Source organism: Pipistrellus kuhlii, unplaced genomic scaffold (assembly GCF_014108245.1).
Source record: "Pipistrellus kuhlii isolate mPipKuh1 unplaced genomic scaffold, mPipKuh1.p scaffold_m20_p_3, whole genome shotgun sequence".
Taxonomy (NCBI): domain Eukaryota; kingdom Metazoa; phylum Chordata; class Mammalia; order Chiroptera; family Vespertilionidae; genus Pipistrellus; species Pipistrellus kuhlii.
The window spans coordinates 181,869,813-181,888,544 of NW_023425529.1; the positions used below are offsets into that span (position 1 = coordinate 181,869,813).

Sequence of the window (18,732 nt, forward strand, 5' to 3'; positions counted from 1 at the left end):
AGTGTTGGGGACGGAGGGAAGGCCAGGGTGACAGCTCAGCAGAGTGAGCAGCCAGTGGGTCCCTCAGACCGGGGCTGGGGGGGTGGGGGGCTCAGGGCAGGTCCTGGAGCCTCTGCAGGCCACGAGAAGGTCTTCATTTACTTCCAAAATGCTGAAGGAGGTGTTTAATATATCTATATCTATATCTATATCTATATCTATATCTATATCTATATCTATGTATATCTATCTATATGTATATCTATCTCTATATTTATGTCTATATCTCTATCTCTATATCTATCTATATCTGTCTATATCTATCTATATATCTATATATGTATATATCTATATATCTATATCTATATCTATATCTATGTATATCTATCTCTATCTCTATCTCTCTCTATCTCTATATCTATCTCTATCTCTATATCTATCTATATCTGTCTATATCTATATATCTATATATGTATATATCTATATATCTATATCTATATCTATGTATATCTATCTCTATCTCTATCTATGTATCTATATATCTATATCTATATCTATATCTATATCTACATCTATCTATCTATATATCTGTATCTATCTATCTATCTATCTATCTATCTATCTATCTATCTATCTATTTAAAATTCAAGTGGAGCAGCACAATGCACACACGTTTGACATACAGACACGCTATAGATGTCATTGGGAGCCTCCGAGGCGGGAGGGCGGCGTGTGAACTACCCCTTCGTGGGCATCCCGCCCGGAGACGCTGCCAGGAATGGGTGGCGGGGCTCTGTCCCACGGTGAGGCCCAGCTCCAGCCCCAGAGCCCAGAAGCCGCCCTTGGGTACCTTCGGGTCCCCTCACCTGAGCTCTAGGCCGTGGACGGCGGGATGCCGGTAGAACCAGAGACGAGCAGGCTGGAGCCAGCCTTCACGTCTGCTTCCCAGCGGGTACGGGTGCGAGGCCGCAGCCACCACAGCCCTCGTGCCCTGGGGCCTGGGAGGTCTGGGAGTGGACCCGGTCCCGGGCTGTCCCTTGCGCGTGGGCGACTGCGGGATGCAGGCAGAGGGACAGCGGTGTGTGCAGGCCGTGTCGGGGACAGCCTGGCCTTGCCTCCTCCGGGCGCTCACGCCCCGCGGGCCGCTGCTGTGTGGGGCCAGTGTGCCCTGAGCGGAGAGAGGTCATCGGATCGAGCATCGGGTCCCTTCCCCTCTGAGGGAGGCGCCCTGCCCAACCAGAGGCCCAGCCGCCCTTTGTCCCGAGCCCCACGCTGTGCACCCCTTAGTGGGCTTTCCTTCATTCGCTGAGGCTCAGTGTGTCACCTCTGGGTCCAGCGATAGCTCTTCGCCCCGCTGAGTGGTGCCAGGTCCCGCTGGCGCCAGGGTAATGGGTGAGTCAGTGCTTCCGGCCACGGCGATCACCTGCTGCCTTACGCCAGTGGTCGGCAAACTCATTCGTCCACAGAGCCAACTATCAACAGCACAACGATTAACATTTCTTTGGAGAGCCAATTTAAAAAAAAATAATTTCTTTATTGATTAAGGTATCACATATTTGTCCTCAACCCCCCATTCCAATCCCCCACCCTCACCCCCACGCATGCCCCTACCCCCCTGTTGTCCTTGACCACTGGTTAGGCTCGTGTGTGCACGTGAGTCCTTTGGGGGAGCCGCATTGTTTAAACATAAACTTCTCCCAACGCCAGTTCTTCGAAATAGACGCGCCCAGGCCATGGTATTTTGTGGAAGAGCCACACCCAAGGGGCCAAAGAGCCGCCTGTGGCCTGCGAGCCACAGTTTGCCGACCACGGCCTTACGTGATTCTCTTTCTTGGCTTCACGATAAAATAACGGATGGCAGGGAAAGGGGTTTGAGGACCTCTCTGTAGAGGTGGCCGTTTTGAAGGGACGCTGATGATAAACGACGTGGGCCATCGTGCCTTTGGAAGGGTGGGTGACGTGTGCTCACTGCTGACAGCGGCCCGGCCTGGACCATAAGCCCTTCCCCGGGGCGCCTGTCCACACCCCCCGGTGACCGCTCATGGGCCACCCCGTCTTTGTGATTGGCGGGGGGAGAGGGGAACACCGGGACCCTCATCGGAGCCGCTGGGCGCGGGGGAGTCTGTAAAAACGCCTCCTCCCCCAGGATGGTTTGTGACGCCCGGTCCAGTGGGCTCTGAGCCCAGGCTTCCTTTCTGGTTCGTATGGAGCAGGCGTCTTCAAACTACGGCCCGCGGGCCACATGCGGCCCGCAGAGGAGTCTGATCCGGCCCGCCAGGTGTTTTGGGCAGTGAGCGCAGCCGAGGTGTTACAGTAGGAATTAGTAGTTCATATAGTCCGGCCCTCCAGCTCTCTGAGGGACCGTGATCTGGCCCCCACTTTAAAAAGTTTGAGGACCCCTGGTCTGGAGGCACCGGGACGGGAGGGCGAGGTGCCCTCGCCCGGTTTTACGAGCCTGTGCTTACAAGGCGAGAGCAGGAACGCGAGCGAGCGGTCACCGCAGCAGGACTCCCTCCCGGGTCCGAGGCCCGGGCTGGGCCGTGGTTGAGCCGTTAAGCTGATCCGGTGGAGCCGCCCCCGGGCGGTGTGTTCCGGACGGGATGGCTGTGTTTGTAAGCGGATCCGGGAGGGTGCAAAGTGCAAAGTGCACTGTTGCTCCGACACGTGAGCTATTGCTTGACTGCTAAGTCTGACTTTAATTCTGGCCACAAATCATAGCAGGAAAACACGGGCACATGCACACACACACTCATAGGTACACACACGTGCACACACGTGCACACGCACACAGGCACACGCGCACACACTCGCAGTGGTCAGCAGGCTGTGCTCCGGGCTCGCCTTCTGGCCTGGGACAGCCCAAGGCTCTTTCCCGTCTGGTGGGCTGTGCCCCCCAGGAGCGTCCGTCTCCGTGTCCAAGGCCTGTCCCTCGGCGCTCCCTCTGCCCGGGGTTGAAGGCTCGGGTAGCACCGGCCATCTCCCGCTCTCCCTTCGAGGGGAGGAAGCACGCCGCTTTGCTTTCGCTTGAGGTTGGCCTTGCACTGTCCTGCGTGAGCGAGACTTCTGCTTCTGGGGAGCGGAAGCATCGGCAGCCTGCTGGGTGGCTCTGACTCCCCCTGGTGCCAGCCCAGGGGCAGGTGCAGGGTCTGGGGCAGGGACTGGGGCAGGTGCAGGGTCTGGGGCAGGGACTGGGGCAGGGTCTGGGGCAGGTGCAGGGTCTGGGGCAGAGACAGGGTCTGGGGCAGGGACAGGGGCTGGGGCAGGGTCTGAGGCAGGGGCAGGGTCTGGGGCAGGGGCAGGGGCTGGGGCAGGGTCTGAGGCAGGGGCAGGGTCTAGGGCAGGGGCAGGGACAGGGTCTGGGGCAGGTGCAGGGGCTGGGGCAGGGGCTGGTGCAGGGTCTGAGGCAGGGGCAGGGACAGGGTCTGGGGCAGGTGCCGGGTCTGGGGCAGGGACAGGGGCTGGGGCAGGGTCTGAGGCAGGGGCAGGGTCTGGGGCAGGGACAGGGGCTGGGGCAGGGGCAGGGGCAGGGTCTGGGGCAAGTGTGGGTGTTGGGTCTGAGGTCCTTATTTCTTGACAAAAGGCAGCCACGCCCTTCAATCCTTCAATGAAGCAGAGATTGCTGGGGAGCCGGGGGGCGGGGCTGGCTGGTCCTCACGCTGAAGTATCAACCAGTCCTGAGAGACTAGACCACAGAAATCAGGAAAGAGTGTAATTTGGGCTTTGGCAGCCCCAGATGCACCTTATAGAACGTCCTTTCTGTGTGTGTGTGTGTGTGTGTAATTGCTTCCAAATTTGATTAACTTTAAAGTAAACTTTGGGAAGCTGTTTAGGCAAGCTTGGATACTCGGGTGTCCACAGGGAGGACTGAATTTGCAGAGATCTTTCCCACGTAGAGACCCCTGGAGAGTCCTTCTCTTCTCTCCGTCTCTCCCCCCTCCCTTCCACTCTCTCTGTCAATGAAAAAATACCCTCGGGTGAAGATTAACAACAACAACAAAAAAATAGTACTGATCCTGCCTACCTCACAGGTACAAGGATCCAGTGAGAGGAGCTGGTGGGTGTACGGGGGTAAAATACCAGGATGATGTGATGTCTTCAAAATACACTCAGGCCATCTGAGTCAGAAAGCGTCCCCACCCCCGCCCGGTGCTGAGGGGTCAGGGCTGATGTTACAGGTAAAACCCGAGGCCTCAGGTGGGCCGAGGGCCCCTCCACAGCGCCAGGCGGAGGGCTGGCTTTAGATGCCGCCCGGGAGCTTCATCCCGGACCTGCCGCTCCCAGGGACCTTGGCGGTCCTCCCAGCCGCTCCGGTCTCTGCTGTTCCCAGCTGCTCAGGAGGGACCTACCCCCCGCCCAGGACCTCTCAGCTCCCGGTAGTCTTTTATTTCTCGCTCCCGGGCGCGGGGCCCTGCTTTCTCAGGGGGAGCCCTGGGTTGAGTCAGCAATCGTTAATAAAGCCAGACGGACCTTGTAAGGCATGGAGCCAGTTCCTCAGGAGCCGGCCGGCCCTGAATAATGTTGTGATTCTCAGCACCGGGTGCAGGGAAGGTTGCATTCCTGTGGGCGGCCCTTGCCTCATGTGCTGACCGGAATGAGCCGGGGCCGCCCAGTGGGTTTCCAGCTCCTCCAGAGCCGGCCTCTGTACCCCACACGGGATGGTGAAAAGCAGGTTTGCTATTGGCTGTGAGCCCGAGGGAGGGGGCGCAGGAGGTGAGAACCGCATGCTTGTGTCCTGAGGGGCTTAGGGAGTGTGAGCTGAGTGTGCCAATGGCTCTGGCTGGTGGAGACCCTGCTGGGCACACCTGGTGAGGGAACGCTGAGTGTGAGTCCTGGTTCTGCCGCTTGCCTGGTGACCCCGAATTTGTTGTCTGTCCTGAAGTCTGTCCTCCTGTCTACAATGAGGCTGGCAGCTGTACTTCCTTGTGGGGTTGGGGTCCTGGGGTGGTGGGAGGGGCACAGGTGAGTGAGTGCTCAGGAGGTGGTAGAGTTTGTGATTGTGCATCAGAGGGCGCCGCCTCTGACCGTGTTTGCTCTAGATTGCTGGGCGTTTGCTCTTCTGTGACCTTTCAGTTGTCACAGGTCAAGGGTTACTGATGTTATCACTGAGGCAAAGCATGGTGGTGGAGAAGTGCGTTCACGGGGAGGGAGGGGGAGGGGGAGGGGGAGAGAGAGAGATGGAAAATGGTGCCTGCAGTACATGCAGAGCATCTCAGATGCTGGGAGTCCCCTGCTTCTCTCTTGGGTTGTGCCCCCGAGTCAGACAGTGTCTAGAGTCCACAGCGCTGTCCCTGGGCCCGCTGCCTCAGGGACGATGGAATGAGCTTAACGGGGGATGCGGGTTGTCGCCAGAAACAAAGCCTGACGTTGGAATCCCGTCACCAGCCTTCGGAAGGAGAGGGTGAAGGGGGTCCCATACCCGGTGACGGAGGGGACGAGGCTCAGGTGGAGAGCACAGTAGAGGAGACAGATGTGGTTTTATCAAGTCGTGCACCTGACATTGGCTGATGCTACCCAGCAAATGTAATTTTAAAAGCTGAGTCAAGTTGCTTATCTGATTTTTTGTCTTAAGTCACCTAGATGAGGGGAAACAGTGGACTGAACCCCTTTTAGGCGCACAGGACTGAGTTTTGACAGGTGCATGCTGTTGTGTAACCACCACTGCCAGTCGAGTTAAGACAGGACATGTCATCACCCCCAATACATTCCTCGTCTGCCTGCAGCTTCTGGGACAATGACGTTAGACTAACCCAGGTCTAAAGAACCCACGTGCCGAAGGCCTTGGTCCCAGAAAACACGCGTGTTGAGTCCGGTGTTTGCAAGCGGCGTGGGCCGCTGCAGGACACGCTCGGTCGGCGAGCCCGGTCTGCCGTTTGTTCACTCGGCAGCGATCTCTGAGCTGCCATCCCGGGCCGGCACCGTCTGCGGGGACTGGGTCCCCGGCTCTCAGAGGCCCGGTGTGACGGGGCGGTGACACACAGCCAGAGCCGGCAGAGGACACGCGGGAGCAGGATGTCAGGAGCTGTCACGGGGAGGGTCACGCTGTCTTCTGGCTGAGCAGCGGGGACAGGGAGTGAGAGGTGCCCCGGAAGGAGAGGTCAGCCTGCTCGGGGTGGCCAGGAAGAGGCTCCAAAGAAGCAGGCATTGTGAGCGCTGCCTGTGGCTGGCCCTCCTCCCCTCCCCCCTCCCCTGTCACCACCTCACTGAAGCCTTTGATTCCCTGAACTGGAAAAAAACCACTGCACTTCCTCCACCCCCATCACATGGCTGCTCCCCGCTTCCCCATCCCACCGCTCTGCTCAACGCACTCTTTATTGCTGTGTGTGGCCGCAGCCCTGTGGCAGGTCCCAGACCACGTGATCTCTGCTCCCAGCACGTGACAGCAGAGCCCTGTGCAGAGTAGGTGCTCCGTGAGTCTGGGTTAGTGGAATCACGGAGGTGGGCATTGTGGGAAAAGCAGTGAGGAGAGCCTGCTCAGTTAGAGCGAGTCCTGTACACCGAAAGGTTGTGGGTTCAAGCCCGGTTGGGGCATGTGCAGGAGACAATGATCTCTCTCTCTCTCTCTCTCTCTCTCTCTCTCTCTCTCTCAAATCAATAAGCCAGTATCCTCGGATGAGGATTCAAAAGCAACAGTGAGGGAGAGGATTTGGGTCAGAGCAAAGGGGCAGAACTGGGAAGATGCTGAGCTGCCGTGTCTGGGAAGGCAGTCAGTGTGGGAAGGTAAAGCAGCTGTGACACCAGCCACAGGTATATGAGATCCGAATGGCCTGAGAGGGGGTACTGCGTGCACCCCCTCTCCTCAGACACATTCTGACACCCGTTAGATTTCTGCTTCTAGGACTTGGGAAGTCTCATTTCCTGCTCTTACTTTATTTGGGAGAAGAGGCAGGAGGAACTGAGAGGGGTTAGTGTCTTGCTCAGTGTGTGTCTAGTGAATGGCGTAATTTTTTTTTAAAAAATACATATTTTACTGATTTTTTTACAGAGAGGGAGAGGGATAGAGAGCTAGAAACATCGATCAGCTGCCTCCTGCACACTACCTACTGGGGATGTGCCCGCAACCAAGGTACATGCCCTTGACTGGAATTGAACCTGGGACTCTTGAATCCGCAGGCAGACGCTCTATCCACTGAGCCAAACCAGCGAGGGCAATGAATGGCAACATTGATGTCCTCATGCTCAGAGAGGTAGCCCCAGGGGTCAAGTAAGAGTTGGGGATCCTGCCTGCCTTTCTTTTCTTTAATTTCCTCCCCTCCAGGAGAGCCTGGGCAGCATCCATGTTCCCTCCCCTTCTGTACGCTGCGCTGTGGACCCTTGTCACACCCACGTCTCCTCTCCCGGCCCGCCCACCCCTCCCAGCCCCTCCCTAAAAGACGCACGTCTTTTCATCACCCCGAGACCCCCACAAAGCAGGAACCATTTCTAAACAAACGCTCGAGCAGCGAAAAGACTGTGAGCATGGACCCAGGAGCGGGCCGTGAGGCTGAGTGTCGCCTTCCTGCGGGCCCTGAGGGTTCACGTGCGGGATGGAGCACTGCACGCGATCCAAGCTGTGTGGCCTTGGACAAGTCACTCCGCGTCTCTGGGCCTGGGTGTCTGTGTTTGTAACAGGATGGTGATGCTTGCCCTGCCAGAAAACGTTAAAATAACTTATACGTGATGGCAGCATGCGGAGGTCCGGGAACACCACGTTATTCCCGTTTGATGACTGGTCCAGTTTTCAGGTGTGTTCCATCCAGTTAATTGCCCACTGGAGTAAAAGGTCAGCGCTGGGTAAAAGTAGAGCAGGGCATTATGGGTAGAGCAGGAAATTAAAGCTATGATGAGTCACAGTGGCTAAAAAAATAAAAATAAAATAATGGCCACTAAAGGCTGGAGACACTGTGCCTAAGTTAGAGCGTCCAGCCCAGCCCAGCGGCTCAGTTGGTTGAGCAACATCCCATGCACCAAAGGGCTGCCGGTTTGACATCCCATGCACCAAAGGGGTGCCGGTTTGACATCCCATGCACCAAAGGGGTGCCGGTTTGACATCCCATGCACCAAAGGGCTGCCGGTTTGACATCCCATGCACCAAAGGGCTGCCGGTTTGACATCCCATGCACCAAAGGGCTGCCGGTTTGATTCCCGGTCAGGGCAGAGAGCTGCATGGTGGGTTTGATCCCCAGTTCTGGGGTGTACAGCAGGCAACCCGATAGATGTTTCTCCTCTTCTCTCTCTCTTTCTCTTCCTCCCTCCCCTTCCTTCTCTCTAAGCATGTCCTCAGGTGAGGCTTTAAAAAAAAAGATTATCCATTCACGCTGGTGGGATTGTAAGATGCTACGGCCACTCTGGATGGCAGCTTGGCAGTTTCTTGTAAAGCTAGACGTGTAATTGCCGCATCACCCAGCAGCTGCACTCTTGGGATACATCATCCCAGAGAAAGGGAAACTTACGTTTGCACAAAACCTGCGTACAGATGTTCTCTGTAGCCTGATTTGTAACAGCCAAGGGATGGACATGGCCCCAGAGTCCTTCAGAGGGCGGACAGACTGTGGGACAGCCAGACCATGGAATGCCACTCAGCAGTGCCAAGGGACCAGGTCTTGATACACACACCTCTTGACATACACATCCCGAATGAATAAATCTCCAGGGAGTTATGCCGAATGAAAAGAAAAAAAAAAGACAAGCTCCAAAGGTTACTGTGTGAGTCCAAGATTAGAGAAATGGGAAACAGGTTGGAGGGTATCGGGGAGTAATGAGAAGGGGAGGCTGAAGGAAGAGGGGTATGGTTACAGAAGGGTAATGTTGTGGGGTCGAACCCTGGAGACAAAATAAGTCCACTGGAGGCTGCTAATGGATTAAAAAAAAGCAGGCAAGGATTTATTGAACTGGCCAGGACGGCCGCGAGAGCACCACACGCAGGTGGAGTCCACACTCACGACTGCACCATTCCAGGTGTAGGCAGTCCTTTTAAAGTTCTAAGCCACAAACATTTTCCTTTGTTCTAAGTTCTAAATTCTAAAGGCTGGGAACAGCCCTCAGGGCTGGATGTGGAATGTGGCCCTATCTTTCGAAAGCAGATAGTACAGAAGCAGAGCTGAGCCAAGTTAATCTCTAAAGGTTATCTGCAGTTTCCACTCCTGGAGCTACTGAGTCAGTGGGAATCAATCTCCTGTGGTCCTGGTCCACAGGCACAGAAAAGTTACCTTTTGAGTTTCTAGGTCTCAGTCTGGAAGCTGAGGTAACTATTCTATTGTTTAAGCAAGTAAGTGAGTGCAGAAGCCAGAATAGCAGTTAAAATTCAAACAGCAGTTTTTATCCAAGTGTGGTTGCTACTTCAGGTAACATAGGAGATGCTTTCGAAGGTGACTGTGGGCGGGTATGTGAAGCTACATCTGTAATAAAGCTGCTTAGAACTACGTACACACCCATACGCACATGCAGGATCCAGCCTCCAAGGGATCGGATGCGTGGATGGCTGTGGCTGTCAGTAGTATCCTGATCTTGACCCGTGGTTTTTTGTTTTTTTTTTGTTTTTTTGTTTTTTTTTAATATAGTTTATTGATTTTTTTTTTACAGAGAGGAAGAGAGAGGGATAGAGAGTTAGAAACATCGATGAGAGAGAATCATCGATCAGCTGCCTCTTGCACACACCCTACTGGGGATGTGCCCGCAACCAAGGTACATGCCCTTGACCGGAATCGAACCCGGACCTTTCAGTCCGCAGACCGACGCTCTGTCCACTGAGCCACACCGGTTTGGGCTTGACCCGCGGTTCTGCGAGGTGTAGCCATTGGGGGAAACTTGGGTGAAGGGACCCTTTTCTGTCATTTCTTACAACGGCGTGCGAATCTAGGATAATCTCAAACTAAAACGTTTGATCTAAAAACGTGAGGCAGGATTCCGAGCCAGGCGGTCAGAATTCATCCTCCCCGTGTTCCGGGAAGTCGATGTGACTCATGCGTGTGTGTGTGTGTGTGTGTGTGTGTGTGTGTGAGAGAGAGAGAGAGAATTGGGCGAGCGGCTGCCCCACCATTCTGCCCTTCCATCCAGTGGTGGTGTGGTCTGGGGAGAATGGACAGGGCACCCCACAGCTAGAAATGGCCCGGTGGGCAGATTGGGGTGAAGCTGCTTCCTCCTGCTAAGATTTGACCGTGTGTCTCTGAGCCCTAGGACTCAGAGCACAGCACACAGCTTCGTTTGGAGCGGGAGCAGAGAACAGAAATGGGTCCGTTCCAGGCGCTGTCCGCCTGGGCTGGGGGCGGGGTCTGGGGGCAGCCTCTGGTCCTCCCACAGCCGGGGCCAGGCCTGGGCTGGGGTGGGGACGCTGGCAGGCCTGCTGGGAGCAGTCCCGGGAGCCCGGGGCCTGGTCTTCAGTCTCAGGGCCGTGGACACGTGACCACTGAGACACTGCGCCCTGGCCGGCCGGCTCTTTCGGGGTAGGCGTTCAGTCCTGAGGGTGTGTGCGGGAGCTGGGCCGGGAGGCGTCAGTGCATGATGGCTTCCTTTCTCTGAAGTCGTAGGACAGTCGCATCTGGACAGCAACATCGAGGACCAAGAGATTGTCACCAACCCGCCGGACATCTGCCAGGTGGTGGAGGTGACCACCGAGAGCGACGAGCAGCCGGTCAGCATGAGTGAGCTGTACCCTCTGCAGATCTCCCCCGTGTCTTCCTACGCAGGTGAGGGGGGGCTCCTTTCGTTGGGGTGCCAGCCCTGCCCAGCAGCAGCCTCCCTCTGTCCCGGGAGCTGCTCTTGCTCTCTCCTGACCCCCATGCCTTGGACACATTTGCTCCCACAGACAGGGCCTCAGCATGTCTCCGCGTGATCGCCCACTCATTTCCATGCATGACGAACACGCAATAACGTTTCTCTGGACACGCAAGTTCATTTGAGTCTATTTTATTGCACAAGTTCTCTGAAATTTGGAAGGGTGTTCATGATGGAAGCCAAGCTGAGCATGCTGGGTAGGACCCCAGGACCATGTCCTCCGGGGCCTTCAGTGTTGGAAGTGAAGGGACTTGTTCCAGGGCACATGGTCGGTAGTAAGTGTTTGGGTCAGGACTTGGCCTCAGCCTTCAGACCCCAGGCCTCATTCCATTCCACCAGGTTTATGTGTGACTCCCACAAACATTCTCCTTTAAGGAATATATATGTAGTATTGATTTTCAGAGAAAGGAGAAGGGAGAAGGGGAGAGAGAGGTAGAAACATCGATGAGAGAGAAACACCACCGATCAGCTGCCTCTCACATGCCCCATCCTGGGGATGGAGCCCGCAGCCTGGGCATGTGCCCTGACCGGATATCGAACCAGTGACCTTTCGGTTCCTGGGTCAACACTCAACTGCTGAGCCACCCTGGCCGGACAGTTCCCCTGCTTTTCCAACTTGGTGCAGCTTCTGATCGGGCCAGGCCGCTGAGCCCGTTTCCGACGCCCCAGGATTGGCCTGGCATGGCAGGCACCGGCCAGACGGGGGTTGGGATCCGCCCCAGTGGGTTCTCCATCCTCGCCGAGCAGGGACGGCTCCGTTCTCCACCATCGTCGCATCGTCTTACGCTCCCTTCGCAGTGGTCCCCCGTTAACGTTTGGGACGCGGTCATAATGAGGAAATACAACTTCCGAGCCAGTGCTCCTGCTCGCGGACATTGGAAGCATGAAGCAGAGGCCCTGCCGTGAGTGACGCGGACGGCTCTACCACGTGGCTCAGGAGTCCTTCCCAGCCTCCCCTGCCTGGCTGCCTGGGGCCACCCCACGGACAGGCCGTTTGAGAGCTACCAGTTACTCAGTAACCCGAACCCTAACTGCCTGTCTGACTGACTTTAAAAAAATTATAGTAAAATACGCATCCCATGAAATCGGCCAGTTTTGCTATGTCAGCGGCATTAAGTGCATTCGAGTTGCTGTGCAGCTGTCGCCGTCATCAGCTCCAGAACTTGTTCACCTTCCCAAACGGAACCTCTGCCCCCCTTATCCGCGTCTGTCAGCCGTTCTGCTTCCGGGGAGTTCAGCTGCTCCGGGTGTCTCATCGGAAGTGGAGTCCTCCGGGATCTGTCCTTTGGGAAAAGGGCTTCTTTCATGGGGCACCGTGTCCTCAAGGCCCTCCTGCCTGCCAGCCCGGCCCGGAGCTTCTGAGGCCCATGCAGACGTCCTGGGCCTTCAGTCCTCCAGTTGTTCTCATTGTCTGGATTCTCCAGAGCCCTCGGGAGGGAGGCTGCTTGTTGGAGCCCAAATGTTTCATCGCTGCGGTGTTCCCAGAGCCGACGGGCACGTGGGAACATCCCAGTTCCTGGGCCCGGCTGGTGTTGGACCCTTCTGGAGTCCAGGCGCAGACTGGACAGTGTCCGTCTCACGAGTCAGGTTTGGAGCCTGCTGCTCAGAGAGGCAGCTGTTCTAGTTGTAGCTCCCTTTCCACGGGCATGTTGCTATAGGATTGGCTGTTTGCCTGCTTTCCATGACAGGGTATGGGTCTGTCTGTTTGTTGTGGTTTTTTTTTCTTCTTTTTTCTTTTCTGGTTTTGCTTCTTCAACTGTATTTCAACCTCCACGAACCACTTCCATGCCTTTGCTTAGGAAACGGATATTTGGAGGCTCTTGTTAGCTATGTTCGCCCTCTGATCCCTGAACTATAATCCCAGCAGGATCACAGAACCACACTCGGTTTTGCCAGCCTGTCTTCTCTCTGGTTGGATCCATCACACTTCTGTCCCGGAGAGGGGGTCCCAGAGCCGGGCTGGGTTGCCTAGAGGAGAGGCATTGGTCTCTGAAGGTACCCGAAGGGCCTCTTGCTGAGGGTGGCAGCAGGGTGTTGCCTGGTGGCTGCCGATGTGGGAAAGGAGAGCCGCCGGAGAGTTTGGACTGGAGCGGCGGGTGAGAGGGTGGAGACTGACTGGAGAAGAAGGCTTGCTGCGAGGGACTGACCGGTCACGGCCCAGGGAACGGAGATCGCCGGCAGCAAAGACGGGGCCCCGAACAGAAACCATGGCGTTCTGCTGGGGGGCGAGGGGAGGAGGGATAAAGGCTTCGAGATGAAGACCACTCTGCTTGGAACCTTTTCCTCCAGCCCGAATGAAAGCGATGGAGCAAAGGGTTGCGGGAAAGACATCCTCCTCAACTGTACTCACACGCATCGAACAAGAACCTTCCAGAAACTGTACCAGGACGTCAGCGTGCAGAAAGGCTTTCCTGTGAAGCATACCGTCCCTCCTCCCGTATGTTCCCGAGAAGGTCTGGCCGAGAACACTGGGCTGAAGGGCAGCGGGAGCTTAAAGCAAGTGTCCCCCTCGAGCTCAGGAAGAGGGTCTTTGCGATCAGCCTGGCCCTCCTTCCCTCTCCCTCCCCCAATGGCCTTGGGGGAGCAGACCCAGGAAGGTGAGACCAGCAGAAGCAGCTCCGATGCTTTTTTAACTCCATTGCATTCGAAGTAAATAAAAAAGGCAAATTACAGGGAAAGGGAAGTAACACGATCTGGACACAGCAGCCCCAGGGGCTCCTCTGGGGGGTAAGCGTGGCCCCAGGAAGTGGCGGTGACTGTGAGGTCAAACCGGTGAGGTCAAACCGGGAACCAGGCCTGCGTGACCCAGCAGAGGCCTTGGCGCCTGGTTCCCGGGCAGCCCAAGGACAACTGTACCGGAGAGAGGGGCCCGGTCCTCGGCTGCAGAGCCTGCTGCTCCTGCTCGAGGGCGGAAGGCACCGAGGCCGGCCTTTACCACGTGGGAACCGTGTGGCGGTGTGGAGAGCCTTTGCATAATAGCTACGCCAGAAACATGCTCTGCGCTCACAGTGTCAGCCGAAGCCAGAGCTCAGGGTCTGTGTCTTTTCTTGTCCCCGGCTGTTCCCTGAGGCCAGAAGCTGGGACTTACGGGGAGGGGCGGGGGGGTGACATCTGCTCAGGCTCAGGCTCTGTGTGAGGTCCTCCCAAGGAGCCTCGCCCAGGGGCTGCCTCCCGCCCCTCCCTCCCGCCCCTCCCCAGCTGTGGCTTGGGCCGTGGGATCCCATTTTTGCATATTTCCAGCCCCAAGCACGCCTGTTGGCACTGTTTGTTTTCCATTGATGGGGAAAGGTACCGATGGGGGCGATGCGGAGTTGAGCGGACATGACGTGTACGAAAGGAAGAGAAACCTTGGATTCAGAGCGAGAGGAAGCTCAGCCCAGCAGCGGGAAGCGGGTCTGGAAATTTCCTCAGAGGCTGGAGTGGGAACCAAGGCCGTTACCAGCGTGGGTCTGCGGCTCCCAGGCCGGCTGCTGTGGGGACGGCTGCCTCGGAGGAGGAGCGGAGAGGCCCTCCTCCAGCTGCTGGTGGTCCCTCTAGCTGCTGGCAGTCAGTCGGGCTGGGAGAAATCGCTGGAGAACAGTGATCCAGACACCTTGTGCGGGTGGGGTTCGGGTGGTCAGCATGCTCGCTCTCTCTGTTTAGGGGTGACCCTGCGGCTCCGTGTGTCCTCGGTTCTCCAGCCTGCGTTTCAGAGCCTGGTCTGCACCCTGTGCGCTGGATGGGCGACAGGGACGGGCTCGGCCAGGCCCCGCTGCACCACCAGCAGGAAGTGGGATGGGAGGCCAGTTCCTCAGTGGGCCCGGGCGGAAGGCTTAGAGGCATCAGACCGAGAGCTCTTGTGCTGAATGGGGGAGGATGGGCCCTGCTCCCCATGAGCAGTCCTCCAGGCCAGACGAGGCCTGTCCACAGGCCGGGGCAGCCCTGGCCCAGGCCCAGCAAACGTACTCAGCTGTGGCTGCCCTGCAGTCCTGCCAGTAAAGTGAACGGCCCAGCCTCAGCGTCTCTGACGGTCTGTGTATTAATATTTCAAAGAGTTCTACCCTTTGTATTTGGTTTTCTCAAAACTGTGAACGCTGAGCAGCTGCACATCATTTTTTTACTTAGAGTTTTAAGGTTTTTTTGCTTAAAAAAAGTTAACTTTTTTGCTTCAAACAATCTTGTGTCACACGGGAAGCAATGGCGCCTGAGGGGCCGTGGCCACTCTGGCATCTCCCAAGGTCAGTGTTTGACCTCAGGAAGGGGATGGAGATGGAGAGATCAGGTACCCATTTCGCTTCTGGAAAAGAGGTGCTGATACGATTTCTAAATACCGCCTGAGCCTCGGGACAGTTTGCGGGCAGGAATGACAGCCTGTGTTTCTCTCCCGTGAACAGAAAGCGAAACCACCGACAGTGTGCCCAGCGACGAGGAGAGCGCCGAGGTAAGCTCCTGCCCGCTCCCACGCTCCTCACGTGCCTTCTCTTCTGGTCCCGAGTCTTACTCGTGTGTGTGTGTGTGTGTGTGTGTGTATGTGTGGTTAAGTGTACAGAACAGAAAATGTACATCATTTTGGGGTTTTGAATGATAACATGACACGTTGGGAACTGCCGTTGCCATCGGAAAGAGGGAAGGAAAAGGAAACCAAAATGCAGGCCAGCCAACGCTAATGTTCCAACCACTACAAACAGCCTGATTCTCTGGCGGCAATCATGTGTCCCCGTGACCCAAAGTGGGAGCCAGACGTGAGGATCTGACCTGACCGTGCTAAGCAAAACATCCCCAGTGCACCTGGAGCCCCGCCCTTGGGGCCCCTCCCCCTGCGCCCCGCTTCCTGCAGCCCCGCCCCCCTGCGGGCGCGTGTGTGGGTCCTGATTCTGAGTCACTGCTTCCCCTGGGTCGCCCGCTGCCAGGCTGCCCCGCATGTGGCAGGAGAGGGTTGTGGGGGTGGAAAGCAGCCTTGCCAGAGCCTGCTTTGGGTCTGAGTTAGAGGCGGGGAGTCTGACCGACTGGTGGCTGTTGGACTTGGTGGCTTCCCCAGGCACTACACGCTTCTGGTGCAGCCTGGGAATTTTTTTTTATTTAATTTCTTTATTGATTAAAGTATCACATATTTGTCCTCAACCCCCCATTCTAACCCCCCCCCCCTCCCCATTCATACTTCCACCCCCTTATTGTCCTTGACCACTGGTTAGGCTCATATGTGTGCACGTAAGTCCTTTGGTTGATTTCTCCCTTTTGTCCCCACCCTCCCTCTGAGGTCCGACAGTCTGACCCATGGCTCCTTATCTCTGGGTCTGTTCTCGTTCATCAGTCTATGTCGTTCACAATTTGCCCTAGATGAGTGAGATCATGTCCTACTGGAAATACACTTATAAGTATCAAAAATGAGACAGTCAATAATGGTTATGCTGAAAGGCATATGAATCAGTCTGTAGTGAGTTTCTTTCTGGGCCACCAGTTCTTTTGAGACCCAATTTCAATGAGCCCAGGAACTCTGAGAAAACAGTGCAGGGTGTAGAGGCCCATGGACGTCCCAGCCACGTCTCCAAGGCCCGCCTTCTGGCCCCTTCTTGGAAGGAGGCCACCCTCGGGGGGAGCTTTCTGCTCGGCACCCTGGAGCTCCAAGCAGCACCCATTGGTCAGCCGTCCAGGGGCGCTCCCTGGGTGGGGCCGTTTCTCACTCCCCTCCCCCTGATGGGGCCATCCTGGAGGGACCACGCTTCCATGGCCCCGGCCACCAGGCACGGGGCTGGGCACGGGCGTGGAGGGGACTCAGACACCATGCTGCTGCGCTGCCCTCCTGCCTGCACCGAGCACCCTGACCGCGCTCCTGGGGGGCAGCCAAGGGGAACCAATGACCAGGGAGGGCTCCAATGGAGGGACGGAGGGCTGCTGAGCTCCCGCTCCTTCCACAACGCTTAGGAAATTTCGTTTCCTGGCAACAGGGTTTGGCGGTGCTTTTATTTTATTTTTATTTTAATTATTTTATTTTTTTAAAATATATTTTATTGATTTTTTACAGAGAGGAAGGGAGAGGGATAGAGAGCTAGAAACACCGATGAGAGAGAATCATCCATCAGCTGCCTCCTGCTCACCCCCCTACCGGGGATGTGCCCGCAACCAAGGTACATGTCCTTGCCAGAATCGAACCTGGGACTTTCCAGTCTGCAGGCTGACTGACGCTCTATCCACTGAGCCACACCGGTTTCAGCTCCTTTTATTTTTTTAAGCCCCGGCCGGCCGACAGGAGGCCAGGGAAACACACGCCCTCATTCTTTCTCTCTGAAAGGGCCGGCCCCCCTGGCGGAAGCGGAACATCGAGGGCAAGCAGTACCTCAGCAACATGGGCACACGGAGCACCTACCTGCTGCCCAGCATGGCCACCTTCGTGACCTCCAACAAGCCCGACCTGCAGGTCACCATCAAGGAGGAGAACTACCCGATGCCCTTCAGCAGCTCCTGGCCCCCGTACCCCGACCACCCGCTCGCCGCCTCCGTGAGCCCCGCGCCCGCCGGCGGCCGGCCGGACCGCGAGGCCCGGGCCAGCGTCATCAAGAAGACGTCGGACATCGCCCGCGTCAAGAGCTGCTAGGCCCGCGGCTGCCCGGCGGCCGGCCCCGGCTCCGTGCTGTGTGTCTGTGTTGCGTGTTCCTCTCGGACGCCCGTTCTGTACAAATCCAAGGCACAGAGCCTGGGCCGCGGGACCGGGACAGGGACCGCCGGGTCCGACGGCAGCGGCCCCGGCTTCTCTCTAACTCAGGACGCCAGCCCAGTGGCAGGTGGGCAGGCGGCAGGTGGCAGACGGCGCCTGGAGAGTCTGCTGGGTCCGGGGCCGCCCCCTCCAGCGCCAGGACGGCACAGGACCAACCCCCGGGCGGCCCGGCCACCTCGCCAGCGAGCGAGCGAGCGGGCGGGCGGTCGTCGGAGCGAGCGGAGGAGAAAATGTGAACGAGCTGGGAGTGGTGATCCTTGTGAATATGTACATAGGGCAGTTCTAGCGACTCGCCGGCTTCTGCACCTTATCGTAAAGCACTTACAGACCGACCTTCTTGAGCCCTCGCCCTCCTTCTCCCTCCCCTGCCCCCCACCCGGTTCCTCTCCTCCTCCCTCTCCCTGGACGGGCGGCTGTGGGCCCCGCACCCTGAGGAGGAGGAGAGGAAAGGGCCTTCTCCTCGGATGTCCCACGTGAAGACTGCTTTGAAGGAGGGAGAGGGAGCATCTTTCTAAATCTGCTATGCTTGAAGGCCACGCGGTACTAAGGAGAACGATCTCGGAGATCGGATGCAAATTCCCAGATTTGAAGACAAAAAAAAGAGAGAGAGAGCGAGCGAGCGATAGAAAGAGAGAATACTCTAATTCTAACCAGAGCAAGCTTTTTTATTTTTTATACAGGGGAATATTTTATTCAAGGTATAAGAAAAAAATTCTAAATAAAATAAAATCGTTTTTTATCTTTTCTACAGCAAATTTATAATTTTAAGATTCCTTTTCTTGTTTCTCAGCAAGTTGTTATGACACCCTTGTGGCACACTGTTTTTTAATTTTGTAAAGGTGAAAAAGCTTTTATGAGCTCATGTAGCAATCAGATTATCCTGTGGATTGATAATAAATGAATATGATATATAGTTAAATTTTTCATGGGCGTCACGCCTTGGCTTTGTACGGACTTGGGAGCACAGTCACGGGACAGGACGGACAAAAGATCGTTGCTCCTTGGAGACCTAAACGTCTTCCCGGTCTCACCGCAGCGTGAGGGTGGGAATGGCCTTGATGGCCAGTCCCCAGCCAGGCCCTGTGCTCTGTGCTGCGTGTTTCACCGGAGTCACCCTCCTCGGTCATCACAGTTGTGCCCAGTGAATGCCTTTCCTCAAGGTCATGTAGGTAGTCAGAGTCAAGGGTGTGATTAGGTCCAAGTCTGGGGTGAAGATGGGGGGGTCCTTTTACCACCCACACTCTCTGCTACCGCCTCGAGCTCTTCTCCTCATCCAGGGGTGTCTCCGGATGACTGGAATGTCCCATCTATGC

The 18,732-nt window shown here is 56.4% G+C and overlaps 1 protein-coding gene across 4 annotated transcripts in view; it reads left to right on the forward strand.

Moving 5' to 3' along the window:
• Positions 1–18,343, forward strand: part of IRF2 (interferon regulatory factor 2) — a 73,143-nt gene extending 54,800 nt beyond the window's left edge. For 2 of the 4 annotated variants that reach the window (XM_036456835.2, XM_036456836.2), the window contains exons 7-9: positions 10,476–10,640; positions 15,102–15,148; positions 16,997–18,343. In XM_036456835.2, the coding sequence (XP_036312728.1) occupies positions 10,476–10,640; positions 15,102–15,148; positions 16,997–17,299 (515 nt within the window). In that variant the 3' untranslated portion in view covers positions 17,300–18,343. The remainder of the gene's footprint in view (positions 1–10,475; positions 10,641–15,101; positions 15,149–16,996) is intronic. The other 2 variants (XM_036456834.2, XM_045588971.1) reach the window with 2 other exon arrangements.
• The last annotated feature ends 389 nt before the right edge of the window (positions 18,344–18,732 follow it).